We start from the raw sequence: 25,254 nt of genomic DNA, 5'->3' as shown, positions 1-25,254 counted from the left end.
TGCAGGGCTGGCCCAGGACCCCACAGTGAGCAACTCTAGCCCAAATGTCAGAAACCTGGGTCAGGAGGAGGGGGACCGGGGCTGTTTGCCAGGAATCACATACTTTTTCATATTTTTTTTTAACCACCGCTCCCTGGTGAAGCTTGGGGGTGACACTTAAGTGAACTTAAATGAAATGATAGGGCCTGTGTGGCCTTTGTTCTTCTGTGTGTATTTGGGAACTGTTCAGTTCCCTCACCACTGCAGTGAGGATGGTTTAGGGGGACTTAGGAGCATTAGGATAACCACCTGTGTGGACTGTGCTGGGGTAAATGGTCCCAGCACGATCGATCGATCATGCAGAAACAGTCTTCTGCTCATTGGCGTCACTGTCCTGGGACTTTCTGAAAACGCCTTTGCTTGGTATTTATTAGTATTCACATCAGCCTCACATTCCTCACATTCCTCCATTTCCTCTTGTGAGGGTGAGTTCCTTCTCTTGAATTCATTTCTTTGTTTGAATATGTGATTATCTGGAGCTGGAAGTTGCAGGAAAGTGGCTCAGCCTGTTTGCTGCTGGGTGCAGGAAGAGCGGCTCCTGCGCCACCAGGGGGCACTCTAGCCCTTCTCGCTGCTCTTTCCCTCCTGCAGCTGTGGGTTGTTGCTGTCTCAATTTTTGAGCCCTGTTTTAGCAGAGAGGTGGGGAGGGAGGGTAGTGGGAGCTTGGGAGACATCAAGCATATGCAGAGCATCCCATTTGCCGTTGGCATAACTGTGGTCGTACTTTGCTCATGTACAGGTACTGGTGTCTGGGCCTGTTTTGAAAGAGAACGTACAGCTGATTAGAAAACATTGCTCCTGGTTGCCGCTCATGAGCTGTAATTGATTATTCAGGGATATTTATTCAGTGTTCGAACCCTATTCACTGTCTGCCTTGTCCTTCTGGGGGAGGGTGAGGAGTGATAGGGAGAGGAGAGAGCTTAGCCCAGACCATCAGCCGATTGCTTTCTTTTGATTTCCCCTCACTTTTGATCTTGAGCCAGGGAAGAGAGGGCAAGGAAGACATCCTTGCTTGTCAGTAGGCCTTGTTGAGCAGGCCCTTTTCCTCCTGGCTCGTGCTGGGGAGGATCCTCGGTGCCAGTGAGAACGTGTGCTTTGCCTGGCAGTGCAGCCCGGATGTTGGGCAGCTGGAACCTGCAGGGCCTGTAGTCAGGACTCCGGGAGATGCCAGGGCTGCCCTGCGTGCCCAGGTCTCGGGATCTCTCTGTGCTCTTGATTCTTTCTTGAGTCAAACATGATATTTGGGATTGTGTCCTCGTCTGTCCTGCCGCATTCCTGCTGACCCCCCTTAACGACTCAGACTTCCAGGCGGGATACTCCTGACCTCTGAAGCGAGGGGGAACTTTGCCTGGGCTTTTCCTGGTCCTGGCAGCAGCTCATGTAATGCTCAGTGCATCCAGAGCTGATCCGAAACAGGCTTCCTGCTTGGAGTGAGGCACTGGTCAAGCTTGTTGGAAATGTCATTTGAAATGTGCCACCAGAAGAGCTGGGCAGCTGGGTGGGAGCTGCCGAGAGAGGCAGGTACTAGGGTGGTAGGGCCAGTGGATCAGAGTGGGGGAGCTGGGCAGGCAGGGAGGAAAGGAACTGGGTGGGTCGCCTGTGCTGTGTCATTAAGGAGGAGGAGCAGGGAGGCCTGAGAACGCCCCAGACTTCTGCAGTCCCACGGTTTCAGCTGACACCCCAGCCCTGCTGCTGCTTTGCTTCTTAATGCCAGCTCTGGACTGCCCCTTCCTCCTTCCTTAAATCAGGTGAATGGCACCCTCCCGGGAAGTACCACGCAGCCAGGCTCACCTGGTGCCAGGTGGGTGATGGGAGACGCTGTGGCCCAGCCTTTCCTCTTCCCCACCTCCAACAACTGTTCCTCCACCTCCCCCTGGATCTTAAAAATGTAACCGTTAAGTTATCACTTAACATTTCGCTTTGTGCATTAACTTATTTTCATGGAGAACAGCTCAATGGGACACTGAGGAGGTCCTGCTGTTGCTGTCTGTGCCGGACCTAATCCCCTCCCCGCCCTACCTCTGGCAGATGGGCCCGGCAGACAGCCTCGGCCGTGGACTTGACCGCCACCGGCCTGCTGGGACACGTTTCTATGGGCAGCTCTCAGCTGCTCTGGGTCTTCACAGGCTGCCGGCTCCTGAGCGGTGACCTGCCTATGCCAGGTCCCCTGCCAGGACACCCTCCCCTCTGCCCCTTTTCGACCTGTAGCGGTGCATATTCATCCTTTAAGATGTCCATTTGGGGTCTCCAAAAAGTCAAGAAAAGAGTCAAAACTGGCTGTGAGGCTGTTTGGAGAACGGAGCTTTAATCCTGTTAATCTTGTGGGCAGGGGCAGGCGGCCTTCAGAAATCTCCTGGAGTTCAGTGTGTGTGGGGGGGTGGAGACCCCTGTGGGCAGATCCTGGGTGGACCCCTGGGGGGTGAGCCGTGGGTGGGGCTGAGCTGAGTGGGTCCCCTCATCCTCCCGGCTCCTGTAGTGACAGCCCCAACCCCCTCCTGGGCGCAGGAGGGAGCACACACGGTGCAGTGGAGGGTGGGGCCACCGCCTGCCTCTGGCTTGGTCAGCTCTCACCCCCCTCGCACGGCAGGGAAGGTTTCTCTGTCATCTGACCAGCGCGGACGCTCTGGCCCAGAGAGATTAAAGGACTAGTCTTCAGCCATGGCATGAGGGGTGCAGGAGCCAAGAAGGGACTTCGGCCTTGCCCGTTTTCTTCCAAGGCCGAGGCTGGGCTGGCAGCTGGGAGTGAGAAGTGGAAATTCAGGGGGATGGCTCGACGAGGACGGGAAAGGAAAGGTCAGCGTGGAACCGCGCGCGGTTTCCTGGTGATGTCTCCATCGCGTGCGCCGCGCCCGGGCCGGTCACGCCACTCAGCTGAGACGAGCCGGGCACGCGCAGGCTCTGCCTGGGGGCCCGGGGGGACGCCAGCTTACTCGCCTCGCCCGGTGCTTGGGGCAGCCCCAGTGGGAACGTGGACGGGTCGGGTGGGACAGGACACCGGTCCTGCTGGCCTCTTTGAGGAAGGGGGCGGCCCGGGCGTGAGGAGCCTTGGTTAGCGGCTGCACGCGGGATGGCTGGGCCGGGATGGACCATGGTTCACTAGAGCCCCGGGCACCAGCCCTGGCCCCGGCCTCCCCTCTCCCCCGCCGGGTCTGGGAGTGTCGTGGGAGTCTTCTTTCAGGACGGGTAAGCGGCAGCACCGTGGGCTGGGTGGTGGTTCCCGTTCCCAGCTGCCGCAGTGGGGACCCGGATGGGTCGCTGCCTTGGCTGCGTTTGCTCCAGAAGCGTTTGAGTACAGACCCACGCCAGCCGCTGCTTCGCCCATCATACCACACTCCACGGCCCCGCTGCTGCTCTGGTCCTGGCTGGCATGCAAGACCCGGTGCCCGCACCCGAGCACAGGGGACACGGCCGGGGAAACTGCCCTACTCCTGCCCCGAGGAGCCCGTGTACCCCCTTGGCCTCCACCAGCCTCCGTCTCGCACCCGCCTGCTCCGGTGTCACTGTGGGTCGCTGCAAGGCAGCACCGTGGATCCCCATGAGAAGTTTGTCATTCTTACCACAGAGAACAGCCCATCTGCAGGTTTGCATGGGAATGGGGACTTGCTTGGCCAGCTGGGGCCGCCATTCTGGGGAGCAGGCCTCTGGGGAGCAGGTCCCGGGCGGCCACAGCATCTGAAAGTGGGGTACCCTTCCTCTGTGGCGTTGCAGGTCTTGGGAATGGGGATCAAGCATGCAAGGAGGAGAGCACTCTCCTTGGCTGCAATTTGTGTCAGGTGCAAAACCCATCGCTGCTTGTGTGGCCATTTGTGGGGGAGGAGCTGTTCCACTGTCCACTCTGTAAAGCTCTCCCCTCCTCACCCTGCCTGCCCGTCTCAGGAAGGAAGCTGGGAGGACGGCACAGAGAGGGGCAGCGTCCTGTGGAGGACCTGACGGGGGGTGGCTCTGTGGGCGGTGGGCGCAGATGGGGGGGACGGGCCAGCTTCCACGTCCTCCTCACACCTGGCGCTTTCTACCTGCTCTCCTTTAACCCAGCTGTAGGGGGGGATATTGATGTCCCTGTTCTTTAGGTGAGGAAACAGGTCCAGAGAGGTTAAGTCATTTGCCTGAGATAAAACAGCTGGTAGTTGACAGGTATTTCCAACCTAAGCCCATAGGACCCCACAAGCCAGACTTTTGCCTGTGCCACCTCTAGGAGCATCAGTGGCCTTGGCGGCCTTACTCTGTATCTCCCCTCTCTTAGCCCCGAGTCCAGACTGGGGCCTAGGGAGGGCGATCCCCACTGGGACAGATGGGTACTCTGGGCTTACATGGACAGTTCCACAGTTCTAGTAGGGTAGGGGCTCAGTGTGGGGTGACCCCAGGGAAGGCTTTGTGGCAGAGAGGCCCCGTTCCACAGTGGGTGCTGTGTGGACATGGGCAGTCAGCTAGGAATGCTTTTAGCCTAACTGAAAACCCACTTAGCAGTGGCTAGGAGAAGGGTCTATGTAGCAGCTCATCCAATAGTGTTTTGCTCAATGTTGTTCCCCTATTACGCTGATGAGAAGGGAATAGTCCTCACCAATGCTGAACGAAGTGATGTTATTTGAGGCCTGCCTTCATTTTACATTGATTTTTGCCTAAAATTTCAGTTTCCAAGAACCAGTTGGTGATGTAAAGTGAGGACCGGCGGACCCTCTCATGTACCAGGAGTCTGCGGTCCATGGTACCATCAAGAAATCAGATCCTTTCTGCCCCCACTTCTTTAGATGTTGGTGTTTGTTGTGAGTTTGTTTGCCATGTGGCTGCTGCTGCTCTAGGAACCATATCCATTTCCAGGTAGGACTCAAGGGAGAAGGGATAGCACCTGCTCACTCTTCCCTTTGTCAGGAAAATCCAAGCCTTCCCATAAGTCCACGTAATGGAGACCCAGAAACCAGAAGCAAGTCTTGTGGTCCCTGTAGCTTCTAGGATAACTAGTGTCAGGCTCTCTAGCCTCCAAGGTGGAAGCAGCAGGGGGAGTGACTTTTGGTGTAACTGCCCAACAGTCATGCTGGTGTAGAGGTGGCCTGTCTGGAACAGTGCAGGGCAGCTGGCAGGGCCATGATGCTTGAAGCCGGAGATGCTTCTGACAAGTTAGGGAAGCCTGTCACATGTGCACAATCAGCCGCCAGAGAGTGCAGATGAGATGGGCCGCCTGGAGATCTTGTGGGAAGATGCAGCAGGAAGTGTGCGGCTTTCTCCCTGGGCCCCTCCCTGGCAGAGTCTAGAAGGCTCCCTGCAGGAGAGGCTGACTGAGCTGGACATTAAGGGGAGACAGGAGTGAAGTGCTAACTCCACAAATGTTGAAAGCCATTACTTTCCTGTTTCCTTCTTCCTCCAGTATGGCTGCTCTCCTGTATCCCTTCCTCAGGGATCTCCCTTACCTGCCCTGTAACTCCTGGCTCCTTCCTGCCGGATGAAGGGAACCCCTTGAATTGTGCCCGTTGTCAGCGATCCCCTCTGCTTTTGAGTAGCAGAGCACGTGGGCGTCCTCCATGCATTCGGCAGCAGTGATGGGAAAATGCGACGCTTAGGGCAAGAGTGGGGACAGGCGGCATTAGAGCTGGCTTCCCCACTGCTGCTTGGCCACCCGTGTTTGGGGCGCACTGTCACTCCGCCTGCCTGTAAAACTCAGGAGCATCATTCTGCTTCCTCTCCCTGCTGTCACAACGAGCCCTGGCTGGTGACGCTTAGCCAGTGGTCACGTGGAGTCCTTCCTCACCCAGCACCTCACGGCCTCTCTCCTGCTGACTTCCTCCATAACTTGGGAGGTGGGTGATGGGTGCCTCCGTGTCCATCTCAGAGGTGGGGAAACCAGGAGCTGGAGAGGGCAGGCGACACGGGAGTTTGCTTGCAGAGCTGCGGCTGGAACCTGGCCCATCAGATGCGCGGAGTCTTTGTTCCGCCTCACAGACCCCAGAGGTGGAGGTGTGGGGCTGGACGGCGCACATCCCATGGTGGGGACCTGCCACGCCTTCGGTGCCTGTGCGTGTCTAATTAATTGCAGACAATGCGTGTGACTCTGCGAGAGTGGCCATACACGTGATTCCGCAGCCTGAGGGCGGGAGGAAGCCGTGCAGCTGATGTCCTGATTATTCATGGTGTTTCACATGCAATTAATCTTCCTTGCCATCAGTTAACCCCACCGCTCTGCCATGCGTGGGGCCAATCACAGCAGATGTTGGTGTCGTGGCCCTCGGGTCTGTGGCCGACTGGGGATGCGGGCAGGACAGGGTCAAGTCTCTGCTGGTTGCCTTTGGCTGGTTGACCAGCCAGCAGAGGAGAGCAGATGATGGGGACGTGTGACGTGCCACATTTGCTTGCAGGAGCCAGAAACTAGGAAGACTCAGCTGCTACTCCTGATGAATCACAGCATCTCAGAGCTAGGATTCAAGAGGACCAGCTTGCTAACCTCCTCACTTTAGCATGTGAACATCTGAGACCCCAGTGGGTGTGAAATGCCTGAGGCACCTGGCCAGTTAGCAGCCAGCGTAGATCCAGAATCCTTCTCTACTTTTGCCTACTAATGTCATGTTCTTGTCCTGTGTATCTGCTGCTTGCTGGCCACGCAGACTCCAGGGCCAGTGTGTTGCAGGTCCCAAGTAGCCTCATTGGAGGTGTGACACACTTGGTGGTGGGCGACAGCAACCAGCTAGAGCCAGTTTAAGTGAAACTGAAACAGGGCTATGAGGAGGCTGCAGCTAGTCAAAAAGACAGGGGCTGGTAGAGGACAGGTCACTGTGGGTTCTCTGCTAACGCGCACAACTGCAAGGCCACTCAGGCTCCAGAACAGCAATGGGGTTTATTAAGCCAATAGGGAAGCAGTCCTCAAGGCCAGAAGTGGCCACTGTCTCACTCAGATAGTGTCCACAGTGCCCAAAAACCCCAAACAAAAAGCCACTCATCCAAGATGGTGCTTTCCAAGATGGTGCCTGAACTCATGGCAGCCGGCAACAGTGGGTCAGGATCCAACTTATCGCAGCGGGAGACGCTCACAGGTGGGGCCGCCGCAACCCAGGCCACAGTCTGAAGGTCGGGATGGACATCACTGTAAGCTGGACCAGACCGCAAAGGAGGCAGTAGCACTGGGAGGCGGGCCGGACAGTCTGGAGCAGTTAACAGCTCCCAGAGGTGACGCGGCGTAGGGTAAATGAATTAATCAGGCTTTTGCGCCACTGGCCTCTGTGGCTGTCACCTGCAGCCTTGATAGTGTTAATGCAGATGGCCCTTGGGAGTGTGGACCCCGGGGCACACGTGCCTGAGTGTGGGCACCTGGAACATGGGTGTGCGCATGCGTAAGTGTGCACACCTGAGCCTAGAGGCGGGGATAAAAGCAGCAGCAGTGGTGGAAGTGGGATGAGCGGCGTGACTATGGAAGAGGCGACACCATGAGACAATGCAAGAGAGAACGTCAGGGAGCGCCCAGAGAAAGAGTAAAGGTTCGTGGGGGCTGGTAGGCTCTGTTGCCTGCCTGCCTCCCAGCCCTCCCCCTGCCTGGCCTATGCCAACCCTCCCTGCCTCGTGAGCCTGTGTACCTGGTTCCCTGAGAGAGCATTAAAGCCTGAAAACGCCGCCAAGGGCACCGGGTGCCCTCGCATCCGTCTGCCTGAATCGATAGTGAGCGTACCCTGGGTGGGCCTGCTTGCCCAAAGCATGGACACAGAGTGCCGGTCAGCCATCAGCAGTCTGGGGCAGCACTGGCCAGTAGTGCCGGCCACCAGCATCACAGCTCTTTGTGAGTTGTTGGCCCCCACCACCAACAAACAGCTCTTTGAGACGCCGGGTCTGGGGCCTTTGGTCCTGGTTTCAGGGGAGGTCAGACAGGCCCAGAGGCCGTCTCTGACAAAGGTCTTGGGTTTCTCTTCCTTCCTTGAAGGTCTGCTGCTGCTCCTTTTTCCTTCTTTGCAGGTCGGGAACAGAGACTGTCAGAGCGTGTGTCCCAGGCTGGCTCCTGCCCTGCCTTATCTCTTTCAGGGTCCCCACCTGCAAGTCTGATTGGACCATTTACCAGTCCCTCCACTGCCTGCAGCTGGAGGGAGCCCCAGTGTGGAGCTGGCTCAGCAGGGCCCGTGCCCCTCCCTGCAGCTGCATGCCCTGGGGCAGCGTGGTAGGGGCACCACTGCCGTCCACCATCACTGTGGACCTCTGCCTGCAGCTGTGCCCCAGTGGGGGCCACTGTGGGGCCGGCAGTGAAATACCACCACCGGCTGCTGCCTACACTGCCCACAAGCAGTGCCCCAGGGCCAAGTGCCATAGCTCCGAGCGGAGGGGGAGGTTTCTGGTTTCAAAATGAGGCAATGTTGCTGTTCTTGTAGGTCCAGCCTCAGGGGCAAGTGGTGTCCAGGCAGCCTGGGCCGTGGCGTGGGGCACGTCCCTTCCGGCTCTAGGGGAGCCCCTGTCTCATGCCCGGTGTCGTTATGCTCCTCAGGGAGGCCGCAAGCATTGCACGAGGTGTGTAAAGCACTTTCGTCTTGCTGGACCCACAGAAAACAATCGTGCATGGTAGCCCCGGCCACCCGAACCCCGGGAACACATCATAACTAGTGACAAAGTAGAAGCCCTGGGTGGGCAGGCGAAAGGGGGAGGCAGGAGAGAGAAACAGAACAAAAGGTTAGACCAGCCGAGACTGATCTTGAAAGTCACGTTTGGGAGCTCGATATACTTTATCCTTTCTCTTGTAGATAAAAGGAAAGGAGTGGGTAGGCAGAAAAAGATATAAAAAGCAGTGTGTTAAGTTTGAGAGAGGACGGGGTAGGTTAAGTATTTATCCACAGATGAACATTTTTATTTCTGTGTGCGTGTGCCCTCGTGAGCGCCTTTAAATATAACCGAGTATGGGCCCCGGGGGAGTGTTGGTAAAGCCTCTTTGAGGTCTTCGGAAAAAGATCCTACATAAAGCAAAGAATTGTTATATATATCTATTTAGATGTGACTCTGTGTGTGTGTGTGTGTGTGTGTGTGTACGTGCACACAGCATCTAGGCCTCATTGTCACCCCTCTTGAACAGGGAGCCCAGAAGCAATAGGTCTCAAGATTATCCCCCCAGACTCCCACAGGGCCTTTAAAGGTCCAAGATGGGCAGCCTCTCACACAACACCCCCCTCCCCCACTCCCTCAAGCCCCCGGTCTGGTTTGGCGCTTTGTCCAGCAACCCCCGATGCCTGCAGTCAAGGGCCCTGCTGGCTGGAGCGCGTCTGTGCTGTTTGTGCCTCTGAGGCTGGTCCCTGCTCTGCTGCTCTGTCACTGGAGACTCGCGTGGTTGGGGGGGTGGGGGGCGACTTTGCAGGTGCATCCAGCTTTAGATCATGGTAATGAGAGCTAGGAAGTCGTCTCCTCCCTTCCGTGTGGATCCACTCCCAAGACACATATTGGAAAAAGCTCAATTTGTGCCTGCATCCCTGTCACCGGGCAGGAAATTACAGTCATGAACCTGGTTGTTAGTGTTCTTCTCTGTGAGCCTTTGAACTTATTATTAAACTTGGTTGACGTTTCTGCCCAGCCCATCCCATGCTCAGTTCCCGCAGATGGGGCCAGATTTTTGTAGTGGGCTTCATCCATTCACTCGCTCTCTCACTATTCATCAATTCCTTTAATTGATCTCCTGTATGGGCTGTGACTGGGGACTGCGAGAGGCACTGGGGGGCCCTATTCCCCAGGGGTTCACAGGCTTGTGGGAGGGCCTTTAGCAGTCACACCTGCCGAGGTGCTGCTTTTTATATCTTTTTCAACATTCTCCTGTGTACTTGACTGGATTTGCTGCGCAGGCCCTGAAGCCAAAGCGGAGCTGTTTGGGGATGGGGCCCTTGGCTTCCCGGCCTCCGGGGTGGGGCTCTGGGGGCTGCGGCATGGACCCTCACTCCACTGGCACTGGCAGTGTGTGTGGTGGCAGGTAATAAAGAGGAAGAAGCCACAATGACAGAGACTAAACAAATAATAGGCTGTGCAGAGCTGGGGAGAGAAGAGGAAATGACATGTTAGGGAGTGCCTCTGCCCGGGTGTCACTGCAGCCCAGAGAAATGCGCTATTTACGCGATCCATGGATATCAACCCCGACGTTACCTCCCGCCTGCTCTGCCCGGGAGGAGTCACAGGGCAGCCAGCGTGGCAGCAAAGTGAGCGCATGTAGAGTTAAAACCTGTAGGGAGAGCTTTTTTTTGGGGGGGCAGGGTGGGAGTGCCCACTCCAGGGCCACTTCCTCCCCGTACCACAGGAGTGCCCTTCGATGCAGCGGGCAGGACAGCCAGGTGACCCTCCTCTCTCTGTGACGGATTTTTTTTATTTTTGAGGCACAGTATTTCTTTTTTGGGCTCTGGCTCCCTTGTCCAAGCTGTAGGGGTGAATACAGACAAAGAGAGGAATGCCACAGCCTTTCCCTTTGGGGAGCATTCACCTGGCATCCCTGGGTGACAGCATCTTCACCCCAAGCCCAGTAGGAAGGGGGCCCCTTCACCTCTACCCCTGGCCCCGGTGGTGAAAAGGAAGTTTGTCCCCTGCCACCACTGACGTCACTTTTCAGTGACGGATTTTTAAAAAGATTCCCAGTGTCAGATTACTGTTACCTGGGCATCCTCTGCCATTTTGATATGGTTGCCAATACAGGAGCCCGGGTTCCTGGAGGCTGGCGAGGCACAGGGTGTGGAGGGGTGGATGAGTGAGGGCAGGACTGGGTCATCCGGGCTGTGGGGGACCACCTGTCACCCCACCACTGCTTGCAAGTTAATTCCTGCTGTGCAATTTGGGGCACCCCAGGCCGAGGTTATGTATGACGTCCTCTTGTGCTCATACATCTCCTGGGCCCTTGGGCCACCCGTAAGGGGTGCTCACTGCTTCCTGTCATCTTTCCCCTCTGTTGAAGGGAAAGGCACAGCACAGCGAAGAGTTGCAGTTGTTGAATGCTTTCAGCATTCATGAGAGTGGGGCGCTGTAAGCACTGACACGTGACCCTACTGAGTCCAGCTGACGCTCCCATGAGACAGCGATGGTGCCCTATTCTGTAGATAAAGGACCCTAGAGAAGTCGGTGACTTGCCTAGGGTTACCCAGCTGCGAAGTCTGCATGTGAACCCGGGACCCAAGGAATTTAGAACAGTCACGCCTGGAGAAGAGAGTAGAATGGTGGTTGCGGGGGCTGGGGGAGGCTCTCCCATTTCAGGATGGGACAGAACATGCTCGCGGGTCACTTGGGAGTGTCCCAAGGAGGTCTTCCGGTCAGAGGCTGCAGGACCAGGTTGGGTGAGGGTGCGGTGACACAGGCCAGAGCACCACCGGCGGCTCAGCCTGAGGAGCTGTTGGTAGCTGCTCTGGGGGAGCACCGAGGGCCCTTCCCCGTGCACCCCTGTGGGGCAGTGGGGCGCCCCGGCTGTGCACCCGGCCAGCTTAGACCCAGCAGGCGGCTTGTTACTGTGGATCTGACACACAAGTGTTGCGTTGCCATCAGCAGAAGCCCAGGGAATGGCCATTTCTTTTGATTAAGAGGAGATTTCACCAGGGTTGGGAGCAGGGGGCCTGGCCAGGAGAGCACGGAGAATTTTTTAAGGCAGTGAAACTTACTCTGTAGGATTCTGCAGTGTGGAGACCGGTCCTTACACATTTGCCCAAACTGGTCCGACGCAGGCTGACCTTGCGTGGCTGTGCCGTCAGCGCAGGTTCCTCCAGGGTAACGAGTGGACACCTGGGGGCTCTTGGTGGTGGGGAGACTATGCACGAGGCGGGCAGGCCTGTAGGGGAAATGCTGCCCCTTCCTCTTGGTTTTGCTGTGAAACTAAAACTGCTATAAAAACTGATATCGATTTGAAAGATTTCTAGTATCCTGTTGCAGTAGTGAATGGCCTGTGGGGAAGAAGGATCATCAGGGAAGGCAGATTCACACAGGCCTGGACACAAAGGGGTCTCCCAAGGGTGCCCCGCACATAGCGACCACCTTGCTCCTGCGTTGGCACCAGAGGCACCTGCCTGTCTTCAGCCTTGCTTTCCCCCGTGACTGTGGTGTCATGGGAATATTACAGGTGTTTTTTAAAATCAGTATTTTTAGTTAAGAAGCTCTTGACTCAAGCTCAGGGCTCTCTGTGCTCCCTGCTGCAGTCTTGCACACACTGTCCCCGCTGGTCTCTCCTCTGAACCGTCTCTCCCTGGTGCCCCAGGGAGGTAGAGGGTGGGTGGGAGCGACTCGGAGGGGTTGAGACATTGGTCTGCGGCCACCAGCCAGGGCACCAGTGACCCAGCACGTTTAGAAGGAACAGTCCCAGGCTCCATCACGGGCATGTGGCGCTGCACTGTCCTCTGTTGAGCAAAACTCCTTGGAGAACATTCCTTCCTGAGGTTAGCTGGGAGCCTGCTCGCTTCTTGGGAAGGTGCCTTGCACCCAGTGGGTGCTCAATGGATGGTTACGGAGTGGGCGAGCTCTGCGCTCCAGGAGAGCGTGGCCCAGGCAGGCGCCGCTGTGGCGTGGCTCCATGCTGCCATGTGCTGCTTCCTCCTCCCAGGGCTGCCGGCCCTTTCTGTCTCTGCAGACTGGTTAATCCTGCCATGGGCTTCTCCCTTTTCTCTTCTTAGTCCTGCCCTCATTTCTGATTTTTATTAGTATATTTTATGGAAATAATTTTTCTGCCTGTGGGCTTTTTTTTTTTTTTTTTTTTTTTTTTTTAACATTTAAGCAAAGTTGAAAGGATCGTGTGTGACTCTGGTCATTACCTGGGCCCGTGTCATCCAGCAGCCTCAGGTCCTTGTTTCTGGACAAAGCCCACGTGTGACCTGTCTCCCCCAGCCCTGCCCTGATTGGTGCTGTGCCACTTTATAATCCCTGCATGGAATTGATGGCAATTTCTGTTTCTTGGGTTGAATGTAGAGTTTGGAATTGGACAGATAAGGATTCCGTTCCAGCTCTGTCTTTGCATTTAATCTCCGTGAGCCTGTGTGCATGTCTGTGAGGCAGACTGGAGGTTGCTTCCCAGGGAGATGTTCTGTGGCATCAATGAGACAGTGTACATAAGGCGTCTATGTGGGGCCACTAGCATTATCAAGTCCTCAGGATTTGGGGGGCACACACTGTGGCTCACTGCCAGATCCCGACTGCAGACTCATGTCTACTAGATTTTGCCTCCCTGACTCCTGCTTTTCTTATATGACCACCTTTCACCCACCTCAGGGCCTTTGCATGTGAGTGGTGTCTTGATGTGGATGGAAACTCGGCTGCTTATTTCATTAAAATACGTGATTCTTTATCAGTGAATGCCTCCCTCCCTTGAAGAGCTCCTGCAGTAGGTTTGGGGCATGGCCCTGTTTGGTGTTGCCTCTTTTTTTTTTTTTTTTAAATATTTATTTATTTATTTATGCAAGCACTGGGTACAGTCAGAAGCGCGGGAGGGTGAGAGAATTCACCAGAGCCACAGCGGGGAGGAGAGCAGGCAGAAGGACCGAAGCACACTGCTGAGGGGAGCAGAGGGCGGCAGGAGAGGTCTGTGCGCCATGTGGGACCCTCCTCTGGTGGCCGGAACCGGAGCTGCAGAGGCCCCGGGCAGCTTCTCAAGCCAGCGCTCAACCACTGCACCACCGGGGAGGCCCTGGTGTTGCCTCTTTACTCACCATGGAAGTCCATTGGGCAATGTCGAGTCCATATTTCTGGGTCATTATGGGGCCAGATGTCACTTAGGCTGCCACATGATCTGCTGGCAAACAGCTGTCACGGGGGACACATCATCGTTCAGAGGAGATGTGGCCCGTGGCAGGGCTGAGGACAGTGCTTAGAAATCACGAGCCTGGAAATGTTTACTCTTGGCTGTGCTCTGCCCCTCACCTTGTGGCACGTGCGAGGAGCCCTCAGTTGAGCTCATCGGCTCCCGCAGACCGTGTGGGAACAACTTGGAAAGGGCCCGTCGCCCTGCTGGTGCGGCCTCCAGAGCAGCGAGGGGCGGGCGACAGCGGGCTCTGCTGATCCACTGACTTTCTTCCCTTAGATGAGCTGCGACAAGCCATCGTGGCCATGATGAGCAGGAAGGATGAACTTGAGCAAGAGAACAGGTACAGCGGCCACGGAGCATGGGTGGGGGAGGGGGGCGGCTCTGCTCCCCGGGGACACGTGAGTGGGATGTGGCAGTCAGTGTGTGTGTCGTGGGTCGAGTGCGAAGCCCTTCTGATCGTGGCTCCCTGGGAACCAGCTGAGGGCTGGGTGATGCCGTGTGCCCTTTAACTCTTCCTGCTCAAAGGACGGCCCTCCTGAGAGCCACTCACACCACGTGGCTCCCAGGTACGGGGCGTTCCATGGCCTTGGCGTATTCGCAGGTACGTGCAGCCAGCACTGCCATCAGCGTGGTGTTTCCACAATCCCTGAAGGAGCCTCATGCCCTTTTGTTGTCACCCTCTTGCCCGTTAACGTGGCCTGGTGAGGAACCTCTAACGGATGCCTCTCCGCCATGTTCCAGGCACTAGAACCCTTCTTAGTTTTCTCAAATCAGGGCTACTTAAGGCAGGGTGGTATTAGGATTTGGTGTTTGACCCCCCCAAACCCAACTGCAGCTGGTGAGAGGGCAGAGGGCTTTGTCTTTTATTTCCTGTTGAAACCAACACCAGATACTCCCAGGGATGGGCCGTGGTGTGGCCTCTGACGGCCTGATGTGGGCCTTGCACTGGCAGACCTTGGCTGGGCTGCAGGGTGCTCAGTGGAGGAGTTGCCTGCAAGCATCTGCTAAGTTTCTGTGAGCACGATTAGGCTCTTCCTGGGGGCTAGGGGTGGGGTGTGTGTGTGTGTGTGTGTGTGTGTGTGTATGTGTGTGTGTATGCATGCTCCCTGGGGTGATCATTGGTACATGTGTGTGCACACGTGTGTGCGCCTGTGGGAGCGCCCTTCAGCACTCTTATTCTTCTACTCAGAGTGGGGGTCAGGGGTGCATGATGACATGCAATCCTGTTTTTAAGCATTACTTTGGGCCCTGCTTGAGAGTTTTCTCCCTCACATACAACCAAACAAACATGACTTCCAAAAAAAGAGAATTTTAAAAAAAGGAATCTCTACACAGCACAATTTTCTGACCAAAACCTCCAGCCAGGACTTATGGACATGGCAGGACCGCCTCTTCCCCCGGCCAGAGCTGACCTTTTAGAAGAGGCCCTGGCTCTCCTTGTGAAGGGGGTTACCATCAACCTCTTCCTCTTCCCAGGGGAAGAAAAAAAATCCTTGTAGGTGGGGATCCCAGGCCCCAGAAGGGAGAGTCCTCAAAACTCACAAGGAACGGGGGTCTTGGAGAGTTCAGTGAACAGGGGCTGGAGGTTCGATGTGTCTGCCTGTGTTCTGACGTCACACGATGATTAGGGTCCTCTAGATTTAGGGTGTAGATGTTCCAGAGTCAGTCATTGTTTTCTGGAAATAGCCTGTCAAGTCCAGAGAAGTGAAAGGAAACATGTTTGACTCACTTCTAGTGAGTCAAAATAATTTTTTTTTTTCCTGGAAGAGCTGCTGTCTCTGTAGGACAGCATTTGTATTTAAGACCAAGGACACAGCAGGAACGTGAGTGAATGTGTTTGGGGGGCAGCAGACTCTACATACAATGAAAGACGTGACATACGCTGTCACTGTATGCCATGGAGAGCCTATGTGTGCTCGCTTAACCTGGAGGTGGCAAGAGACAGGATCTAAGTATGTTCGGGGGCGGAAGTAGAAACGAGACTAGACATCTGTCAGATGACGTGAGTCTGTCTTTATGCCTCAGTGATGCTTTTGGCCTCTCCCGGCATTCTTTCCTTTGTTAAATCTCTTGCCCAGTGGGGCTGTGACAGAATGGTCTCCGTGTAAGGGGCTGCACATTTGGCATGTCGTCACAGGGACTTGCCTGCAATTTGCTCAGCTCATTGCCCACAGACTATCAGAGACACAAGCCGGGGCAGATGGTTCCCCCGGGGCTGATCCTAATTATTACTCAGAGGCTCTTGACCGGAGTTTGGGCCTTCCTTAAGCCAATCCACACAAGCTACATTTGCCTTATGGTTCCTGCAGAGCCTTGTGGGAAATGATGGGTAAGGACTTCATTCGGATAAACAACAGGGTTCTGGGCTTGGCGGACTCTGGGCTGACGACAGCTGAACGAAGTGGCCTCCCCTTTCTCCTCAGGTCACTGCGGAGCCTGCTGGATGGTGAGATGGAGCACTCAGCTGCACTCCGGCAAGAGGTGGACTCCCTGAAGAGGAAGATGGCTGAGCAGGAGGAGCGGCACGTCACGAAGGTCCAGGCGCTGGCGAGGTAGGAGGGCAGAGGGTCCGATAGGTGGGAGCATGGAGGCTTTAAAATCCCAAGCACACCTTTCACTGGTGCTTTCTAATTAAAAAAAAAAAAAAAAAAAGAGGTGGCCAAAGGAAGTAAAATGAGGCATTTGCAATTTTAATTTAACCCACTGAATAAGTAATCTCTATGCACATAGTTCAAAATACGAAAGGTCCTAGAGGTTAAATGATGCAAGTCCAGTGTGCCCCAGGGTGGTGGTGGCAGGACTCTGGAGCGGCTCATGCATATTCCAGCAGCTGCAGCTTCGAGAACGCTCTGGCACACAGGCCACCACCTCCTTTGTAGTAACTCATGCTCTGACTTCTGGGCCTTTGATAACATCACATGTGGAAAAGGTGCTGGCACAGGTGCTGGCAGAATATTTCTCATTTGTCATTTTCCTAATTAAGATTATGGTGGCGCCTATTTTTATTTAAGAGCCTTTTTATTTCTTTTTTTGTGACTGTTTATATCTCATTAAAGAAAACCATAAAGCGAACCCCCAACTCCCATAAAAACATGCATTTTTACTGCGTTTGTTCACATGCAAATATATTTTTATGCCCTGTACCGAGCCTGCCTTCCTCTACCACCACACAGTGTTTATCGCTTCCGAGGCCTTCGTGGTAATCGCTTTCATCTCTCTGGATGTGGCATTTCCTCGAGTAGCATGCTAAAATGGCCATTTCTGATGGCTGGCCATTTGAATTCCAGTTTTTTTCCTGTTTTGTGAATTGTCATTCAGTTCTCATTTCATCTCTCTTTCCTCACATTTTAAAATGGCATCTCCAGAGCCAGAGATAGTTACTCATCTGGCATTTTTCCTACTGGACACCCCTCGGCCATGCTGAGGCTCTGGGATGCAGTTGTGTTAAATGTTCACAGTGAAAACAAGGAGATCCCCGCTTCTGGATCCGCCAAGAAGACAGCCTGAAATTCCCAGTCGTTTCTGGATTGTGTTGGGAGCCAGGCTTGTGTCCTGCTCCATTGCTGGCGCTTGGTGTGCTTTGGGTGAACTGCTGAACTCCTGGGTGTGTTTCCAGGTGTATGCCTGCAGGGGGCAGTCTTGCCCACGTGAGCCCGGAGCGGGAGGGAGTCTGTGAGTGTGCACCGGGCACTGGCCCCAGAAACTGCTGGAAGTAGGTCTTAGGACATGTATTTTAGTAGAGGGTGGCTCTTGGGAGGGTTTTAGCCCCTGAATGGAGTGGAAAGTGCCTAGGCGTGAGCCACGTGATCACATCTGCCACCTTCTTGACTAGGCAATTTTATAACCTGAGGTCTCCCCCTTTAAGCAACATGTAGCTAAGACCTTAAGGCACCTGAAAGTTTGCAGGTGGTAGAAGGAGCTTCTATAAAACAGGCAAATATTCAGCATGAGAGAAAAGGAAGAAAGCAAACCAAGCACTTGGGTATGTAAGTTTGAGGAATTCATCTGCTGGCATGTTCCAGACACAGTTTACCCCACAGCATGCCAGGCCTTCCTCCATGCTTGGGCCCTAGAAGGAGCGGCTGTCAGTGTAGTGGGCTGGGTATCCCTTGTTGCTGGGGCTGCCATTGCTGATGGGGTACACGCAGGTGGGGTGGCAAAGGTCACGGGCCAGGGCGGGGCCATGTGTGCGGAGGGCATCCGTGTTCAGGTGGCAGGTTTTGTGCTGCAGGTGGGTAACCTTGTGGCTTGTGGCCCAGGTTCAGATCGTGTTTCTACTGCTCGTTACTTGTGTGGCCTTGAAGTCACTGAGTGTCTGCCTCTGTGTCCTTGGTTATAAAATGAGGACAGGATGCTCTACCACATAGTCATGGCCTGGTGAGTGAGAGACCCTATCTCAGCTCCATACATGTGCTTCAGACGTGCTCCATAAATGTCAACTGTCGTTACCATTTTCTTTAGCGTAATCATTACTAAGAAACCTTGCCTAATCAAGTTATGTTGTAACAGCAGTGATGCAGAAAGAATTAAGTGCTAGGCTATTTCAGATTCACCAAAGGGAAATTACTTTTGCTGCCAGTGTTCCGGTACTGAGAGTGAGCTGTGCATAGGCCTGCTTTACCGGCCCTGAGTGTGGAGGAACACCCCGGGCAAGTCCAGCATTTTACTCCACATCCCTTTTGCTAAAAATGAATGTCTTCCCTCTTGGACAGTGAGGCGTCATTTGAGGTCAAGGTCATGGAACCAGCCCCAGGATTTTGTAGCCCCAAATAAATGCTTGTTCCTGAGGGGGAGGCATCACGATTAGTCCAGGGTAGGTTAACCTTATGCCCTAAATACTTGGTCGCCTTGTTTAGCATTGAATTAAGAACAATGAATGAGTTTGGAGACAGGTGTCCACAGGAGGGAGACACACACTTACATGAGGGGAAGAACCTTTGAGGCAGCAAGTTCGTGGGTTGCTTTCTGCGTCTGCGCGCTGTGCTAGCTGTCTGTCTGCGTAACAAATCATCCCCAAACTTGGCAGACTAAAGCAACAGATGTTTAGATGCTTCAGTTTCTGTGAGATGAGTGTCTGGGAACAGCTCAGCAGGGTGGTTTTTGCTTGGCGTTTCTCAGGAGGCCTGAGGCTCCCCCTCTGGGCTCACTCTGGCTTTTGGCAGGAGGCTCTGGTTCCTTACCCTTGGGCCACTCCACAGGGCTGGCTTCTCAGGGCGAGTGACCGGGAGCAAGAGAGACAGCCATGGTGGAAGCTGTTGTGTCATAACTATTCTTGGAAGAGCCACGTGATCACATCTGCCATATTCTGTTGTCACACAGATCAGCCCAGATCAGCGTGGGGTTCTGTAGTGGTGTGAATAGCTGAGGCGGGGTCATCGGTGGTGTGAGTGCCAAGGGCCCCCTCTTCCTGGGTGGGCTCTTTTTCTTCCCCCTTCTGTCCGTGTGGTTTGGTGGGGCTGGGTCCAAGAGCCCCGACTGGGATGTCAGCTTCTTCCATCCCTTGGACACTGTGATTGGGTCCCAGAGGGCACTGGCCAAGCTGATCTGTTAAGATCCAGTTAATAGGCAGCTCTCGTCCCGAGGCTGCCTGCCTGTGTCTATGCAGATGTCTCTTTTCATAGACCTGTCCTTTTCAGGGGCAGCTCATGTTGCCTGCTCGTGTCTGTGCAAATGCCCTTTCCTTTCCTTTCCTTTCTTTTTTATAATAAACTTGTGCTTTTGGATAGGGAAAAAAAAAGAGCCAGTTAGCATCCTTGAGGGGCAGGATGTGAGCAGGAGTTGCTGGCAGCTGTCTTTGCTTCCAGGTGGGAAGGTCCTGACTCCATGTGGCAGCGGCACAGTGGAGAAAGGGTATGGGGCAGGTAGCAGGCCTCGATGATGGCATTTGAGCTCCTGGAACCAGTCCTTCCTGAAGCTGTCGTCTTCTTTTAGTTAGTCCCTTTGTTATTTGAGCCAGTTTGTAATGGATCTTTTCTCAGTGAAAACCCTGAGTCCTGGCAAGCCAGGCTTCCCTGTCTGGATATGAGGGGATGGAGCAAATTGTGTTTTCTCTGTGCCTAAGGAAAATCGCTCAGGCGGTCAGGTCCTGAAGAGATTCTACATCACTGTGATTCAGCCAAGGGTGGAGAAAATGTCTGGAGCAGAACCCTGGGGTATTTCCAGATTCTGCTCCAGGCCTTCATGCCCTGTCTGCCATCTCAGGACCAGCCTTATTGTTATTCCTAATAAGCTTTTGGCGGCCGACACCCGTTAGTGTGGGTCAACAGGGGAATTTTGTGTTGCTGTAACTGGTCACCTTGTCCAGGCCAGGCCATGGCTCGCCTCCTACCCTGCTATCTGCTCTGTGCCCTCCAGGCATCAGTGTTGTTCTGAGGTAGGGCTTCCACGCTCAGCAGCAGCCACGGCCTCTGGCGGCACCAAATCCTTTGCGGTATCCACAGAGGAGACTTTCTCCCTCCTGATGTCCACATAGAGCATTGTGGGAAGAGGATGAGTGCTTGGGCATGTCAATCTGGGAGTGAGCAGAAGGCCGAGGCGGCCAGCCTTACCAGGGCCCCCAGATGAGAAACAGACACACACCCCGTGCTGAGAGCCTCTGGGATTGTCGGGAAAGGAATGGGCTGATGCTGCTGCAGCCCTCAGAGAGCTCCAGGCCCATCCTGCCTGCCCAGGACACGTGCCCAGATTTCTTCCCCCTCTTCTTCACCAGGGCCTTCTTCTGGGTGGCTGGGGATGTTGGGTCTGGGCCAGAATCTCACGGATCCCTCCCTTATCCCAGTTCCACCTGCAGCGAGCCTCATGCAGCCTTTGGCCACTGGCCTCCATTTGACCTTCAGCTCCTTCTGCTGTTGTTTTTCCCAGCCCTGCCTGCCAGCATGCGTCCCTTTGTTTGTGTTTGTCCCTGTCGGGCTGCTAAGCAGTGATCTGTGTGATGGGGTCCTGCGCACTGTGAGGGGCGGCCACCCCAAAGCTCGGGGCCCTGCTCACGTTGCTCTGCCCCCCCCCACCCCTGGTCGCTCCCCCTAGGGCTTTCTATGAAGGCTGTAAATCTCAGCTTCTAAGACACAGTCTCTGCCTTCTGTTTTCAAACACTGAAGAAACATGAAGAGTATGTCTCTTAAAAGAAAGACTATACACTTCTTCAGTGTCCAGTGAAAGGTTTTTAATCACAAGAGCCAAATGGTCAAAGTGAGAAGGTTTGGCATGGAAGATACTGGCTTGAATGCTGAGCCTGACCTGGGCTAGGGATGGACTTTAGAACCAAAGGTCCTTTTATTACTGAATGTTCAGTTGGACTGTTTGCTCCTACAGAGAAAGCCAGTGGGTTGCATTCTTTTGGCAACTCTGGGTGAGGCAACCCCCTCCTGCCTGGGGTTCTGGGCTCAACAGGGAGGATACTGTTATCGATTAACTGTGTCTGCTGGAGCACAGGAAGTGCTGACATTGATTAGCAATGTCTGCTGTGGGCAAGGGAATGGGAAGTGGCCTTAAGCTTGCCAAGACTTTGTCATCCCTCTGCTAGCTCTGGTGGAGCAGTTGAAACTGCTTGAGATAAATTTCCAAGGCCAAGGTGGCAGTGTTGTACATGAAATTGAAAAAAGAAGAATTTATTATGCTTTTCTGAAGTCCTCATTGTTTAGGTTGTTTGGTAAAGGAAACATACTCTGGAGGAATATCTCAAAACTAGTATGTAAAAAACAAATCAAAACTTTACCCTCGAGGTAAGTAAGTAGAGGCCAGAAATAAATGTCCAAAAAATGAACATTTGCTTTGTTATCTATTCAAAACCCCATGTTTACAGCTGAGAGCTGGGGAGGAAGGCCAGGGTTCTCTCATCAGAAGAGCTGCTGAAGCGGCTTCATTCTCAGGCCTGCTTTCCCCTTGTGGCACAAAAGTCCCCACCAGCGCCAGGCAGAAGCCCCCCAGGGGAGGGGTGTGTCAGCCCATAGCTCCAGGGGAGACCTAAGAGAGTCATGGCCCCGAGGGGGGGGCCTGGGTCTCTCACCCCGGGGAGCCAAGGGGCACCAGCTTTCCCTCCCCCTGGCACACAGAATACAATCAACATGTTTTCTCAAAAGGAAAATCGGGGCACCCTCCCATCAGTGAGGGTGAGTATAGGGTGGGAAAGGACAGCAGGTGCCCCCTGCAAGGCCTCCTCTCCTCAGTAAGGCTGGGCCCTGCGGCTCTCCTGAGGAAAGGTGCTGTGCCGTCTCTCGGGCCATGGCCTCGGGGTGGCTGGTGAAACCAGGCTGTGCCCCTGCTGGGCTGTCTGACCGTCTCTGCACGGCCCTCTTTGTGTCTTCTTGGGATGTTGATGTCCCATGTTAGGGAGCCCCATCAGCAAGTGCCAGTTCCGTCACTGCCCTGGCACTTCTCGGCGAGGCGCGTTCCATCTCAGCGCCTCACTGACCTCTTGTTTAAGAGAAAATGTTCACGTCCCCTTCACTGTTCTGAGGGGAAATTCATGACTAATGTGAAACCTACCTACTAGGCTTTACACTAGAAAATCAGTGTAACACCCTGTCTCTGAGAGGAAAGTAATGTATAAATAACAGTAGATTTTGGTGTATATTGGCCAGGCACAACTTTGCTAGAAAAACATGGGGCAGTTAAATGATTGTACCTACTTACCGATGCATAAGAAGATCAGCAGCCACTCTACAAAAAGCGCAGAAAACCAAAGTGCGGAGGGTGGTTGGCAAGAGTGAGAACTGGCGCTTTCTGTGTGTGGCAAGGGAATTAGGTCGCAGGCTTGGTTGGAAGCAGGTTTGTTGCCTGCATGATTGGGCTGTTGGGACAATGGAATGTGCTGCAGGATGGAGCAAGCTCTTGGCCTTGGCTTTTCAGGGCCACTGCTGTCTTGGCCCCACTTGCTAAATGCCGGTGGCTCCTCATCAGCACTGGGGTGACCACAAGTGTCTGTCACATGTTTCTGTTGTGCCACAGTCCTGTTCCAGAGAGAGTTGCCATCTTAGCTCTCTCGGCAACGTTCTGGTTGTCAAGGTCATGCGCAGTCCCGCCATCAGGACTTTGCGTGCAGGTTTCAGTTGCCTCACCCTTAGAGTCCTTGGCCGGGGTGGAGCTGCCACCACACTGGAGGATCTGTTGAGCCCCTGCTGTGTGCACCCCCCCAGCCCTCCCACCTTCCCTGTCTCCCACTCTCCTTGGGCACAGAACTTCTTCCCCAGGGTGCCTGGATCTTTCACTTGGCTGAGTCTCATTCGCTGAGTGAGTTGGCTCATCCTCATTTTTTAGCAAGTCCTTGTCAGCAACTGACAGGTCTAAATGACTTAACCAGAGCAGCCAAGGAAAGCTGAGTGCACTGGGGGGCCTGGGTGTGGGGCAGGGATGAGTATAAGACACTCATGGCAGGGCAGGAGACAGAGGTGGCTTGGGAGAAACTGGTTTCCTAAGGTTTCAAGCTACTGAGATTCAGCAAAAGATGGTTGGTTAGTTAATACTCACCAAACACCTCTTCTGTGTTAAGCCTGGGTGAGCAGATACGAGACGCAGCTATCTCTACCTCTAGGTCGACAGTTCCCTGTGCACCAGATGGGTTGGTCATTCTTGAAGGATGCGGCGTGTCATTGGGTGGGCAAGCCTTGGGTATGAGTCTTCCAGGCCAGAACCAGGAAGAGGTGGGTGAGGCCCTGGGGTGCCAAAGGTCAGGAGGGCCTCAGAGTGAGGGTCCTGAGGTTCGCCTGCCACTCCTGGAGGTGTGGTCTCACGTGGACCTCCGGTGCTTTGCATCTGGAACGCCGGAGGGTAAGTGTCTCTGTTGCAGGTCCTCTGCGGGAGATGGCAAAGTGTAAAGCACGAGTGTCCTGGGGAAGTGCTTGGTAGGGGCCGGCGTGATAGTTCTTAGGTCTCTGGACGTAAATTATTCCTCTGTTGAAGGCTGCAGAGTCATTTTCTGGAGTTAATCTAGCCTGCTGTTGTGCAGGTGTGGCTAACTTTCTAATAGAGAATTCTCTGGGTTGAAATGCTAAATGCCTTGCTTAGACTTTGGGATCTATTACAGTCACCGGGGAGCCTTCCCGCCTGCTGTGTCCAGGCTGCTGCAGTCCCATTAAGCCAGGCTTCCTGGAGGTCAGGCCCAGGCAGCTCAGGTGATGTTGGCGTGCAGCCGAGGTCGACAGCTGGGGACTTACAGCAGCACTTCTCAGGTGCTGCCATCCCCCCAGCCACCTGGCTGCTGGTGCTAGACCAGACTGATGGTGTGGGCAGGGCCTGCTGTCCTGTGGTTCCTAGACTGCTCCGAATGCGGGTGCAGACATGCTGGCAGCGGTTGGGAAGGGCAAGTGCAGCTTTTGAAATACCCTTCCCCAGTCCCCTGGCCCTTGGAAAATCAAAGACGCTTTATCTCAGAACCACATTGGGAGTAAATATTTGTTTTGTTTGAAAAATGCAAGGAGTGCTGAGACTCAGCACTATTAGCTGTTCCTTTGCTTCCAACTTCATTTTTTTTTTTTTTTTATGGGACCCTCGAAGCCCAGCGCCCAGTGCTCAACCACTGCGCCACCAAGGGAGGCCCGCTCCAACTTCATTTTTAAGGGGGCTGTGGGCAGCCTGTGGTTTGCTTCTGGTGGGTCTTGCGGGATGTGCGCTGGGGGTTTCCCACTGAACCCCACATTCTGCGGCTTTCCTTACTCACCCAGGTGACTGGAGCGCCAGTCAAGGTACACACAGGTGAGAATCCAGGACGGGATTCGGCCGCGACCGGCCAGCTTGGAACTTCGTGAGGAAGTGCTAGTTCCCATGCCTTCAAAATCGCCTGTAAGGTTGTAAAGCAAGATAGTCTGAAACGGACAAGAGTCTCGTATGCCACGACTCCAGCGTGGAATTCGGAACAATTCTCATACACTCGCACCAAACTCATTCTGCACATGCCATTGTCTGCTGTTTGTTTGGTAACGTTTTCTTCCGTTTCTGTGTAGATTTCAAATTAGGTCTAAATAGAGATCCCCACCCCACCGAAATAGAAAAGTAATGCACTGATGACAAAAGACCTGGGCAGAGACGTTTAAAGAAGAAACCCCCTTGGTCATATTGCCATTGATGTGATTTTATTATTTGGAAGGCATTTTTTCCGGTTTATTTTATGTATATCCATTTTACATAATTTAGGTCATTCTGAATCTGTCAGATGACCGTTGGCTTTGAAAAGCGCTGACTCGGAAGCATTTCCTCGTATGATTCCCTCGCAGGGCCTCACTGCCACGTGGGGTCCCGCATGTGCACACGTCTGTGCTGCTTACACCAAGGCTTCTGAACCGCACTCCCCTTTAGGAGGGCATTCTGTGAGCACAATTTGCTGTAACTTGTTCCTTTCACTTATTTTTATTTATTTATTTTTATTTATTTTTTATTTATTTTTTTTATAGAGGCATGTTTTCTTTCTTTCTTTATTTGTTTGTTTGTTTGTTTTGTTTATACATGCACTGGGTACAGTCAGAAGCGCGGGAGGGTGAGAGAATTCACCAGAGCCAGAGCGGGGAGCAGAGCAGGCAGAAGGACCGAAG

At 54.1% G+C, this 25,254-nt stretch overlaps 1 protein-coding gene across 2 annotated transcripts in view; it reads left to right on the top strand.

Moving 5' to 3' along the window:
• The window catches only part of SNX29 (sorting nexin 29), a gene marked incomplete at its 3' end in the record, with an annotated part of 282,630 nt that overhangs the window by 44,144 nt on the left and 213,232 nt on the right, over nt 1–25,254 (top strand). For both annotated transcript variants that reach the window (XM_084250522.1, XM_084250521.1), the window contains exons 11-12: nt 14,009–14,072; nt 16,156–16,284. In XM_084250522.1, the coding sequence (XP_084106648.1) occupies nt 14,009–14,072; nt 16,156–16,284 (193 nt within the window). The remainder of the gene's footprint in view (nt 1–14,008; nt 14,073–16,155; nt 16,285–25,254) is intronic.

Source organism: Talpa europaea (assembly GCF_964194135.1).
Source record: "Talpa europaea genome assembly, chromosome: 12".
In the NCBI taxonomy this organism is placed as follows: Eukaryota; Metazoa; Chordata; class Mammalia; order Eulipotyphla; family Talpidae; genus Talpa; species Talpa europaea.
The sequence above is the reverse complement of the archived record's forward strand: the minus strand, read 5'-3'. Positions and strand labels throughout refer to the sequence as shown.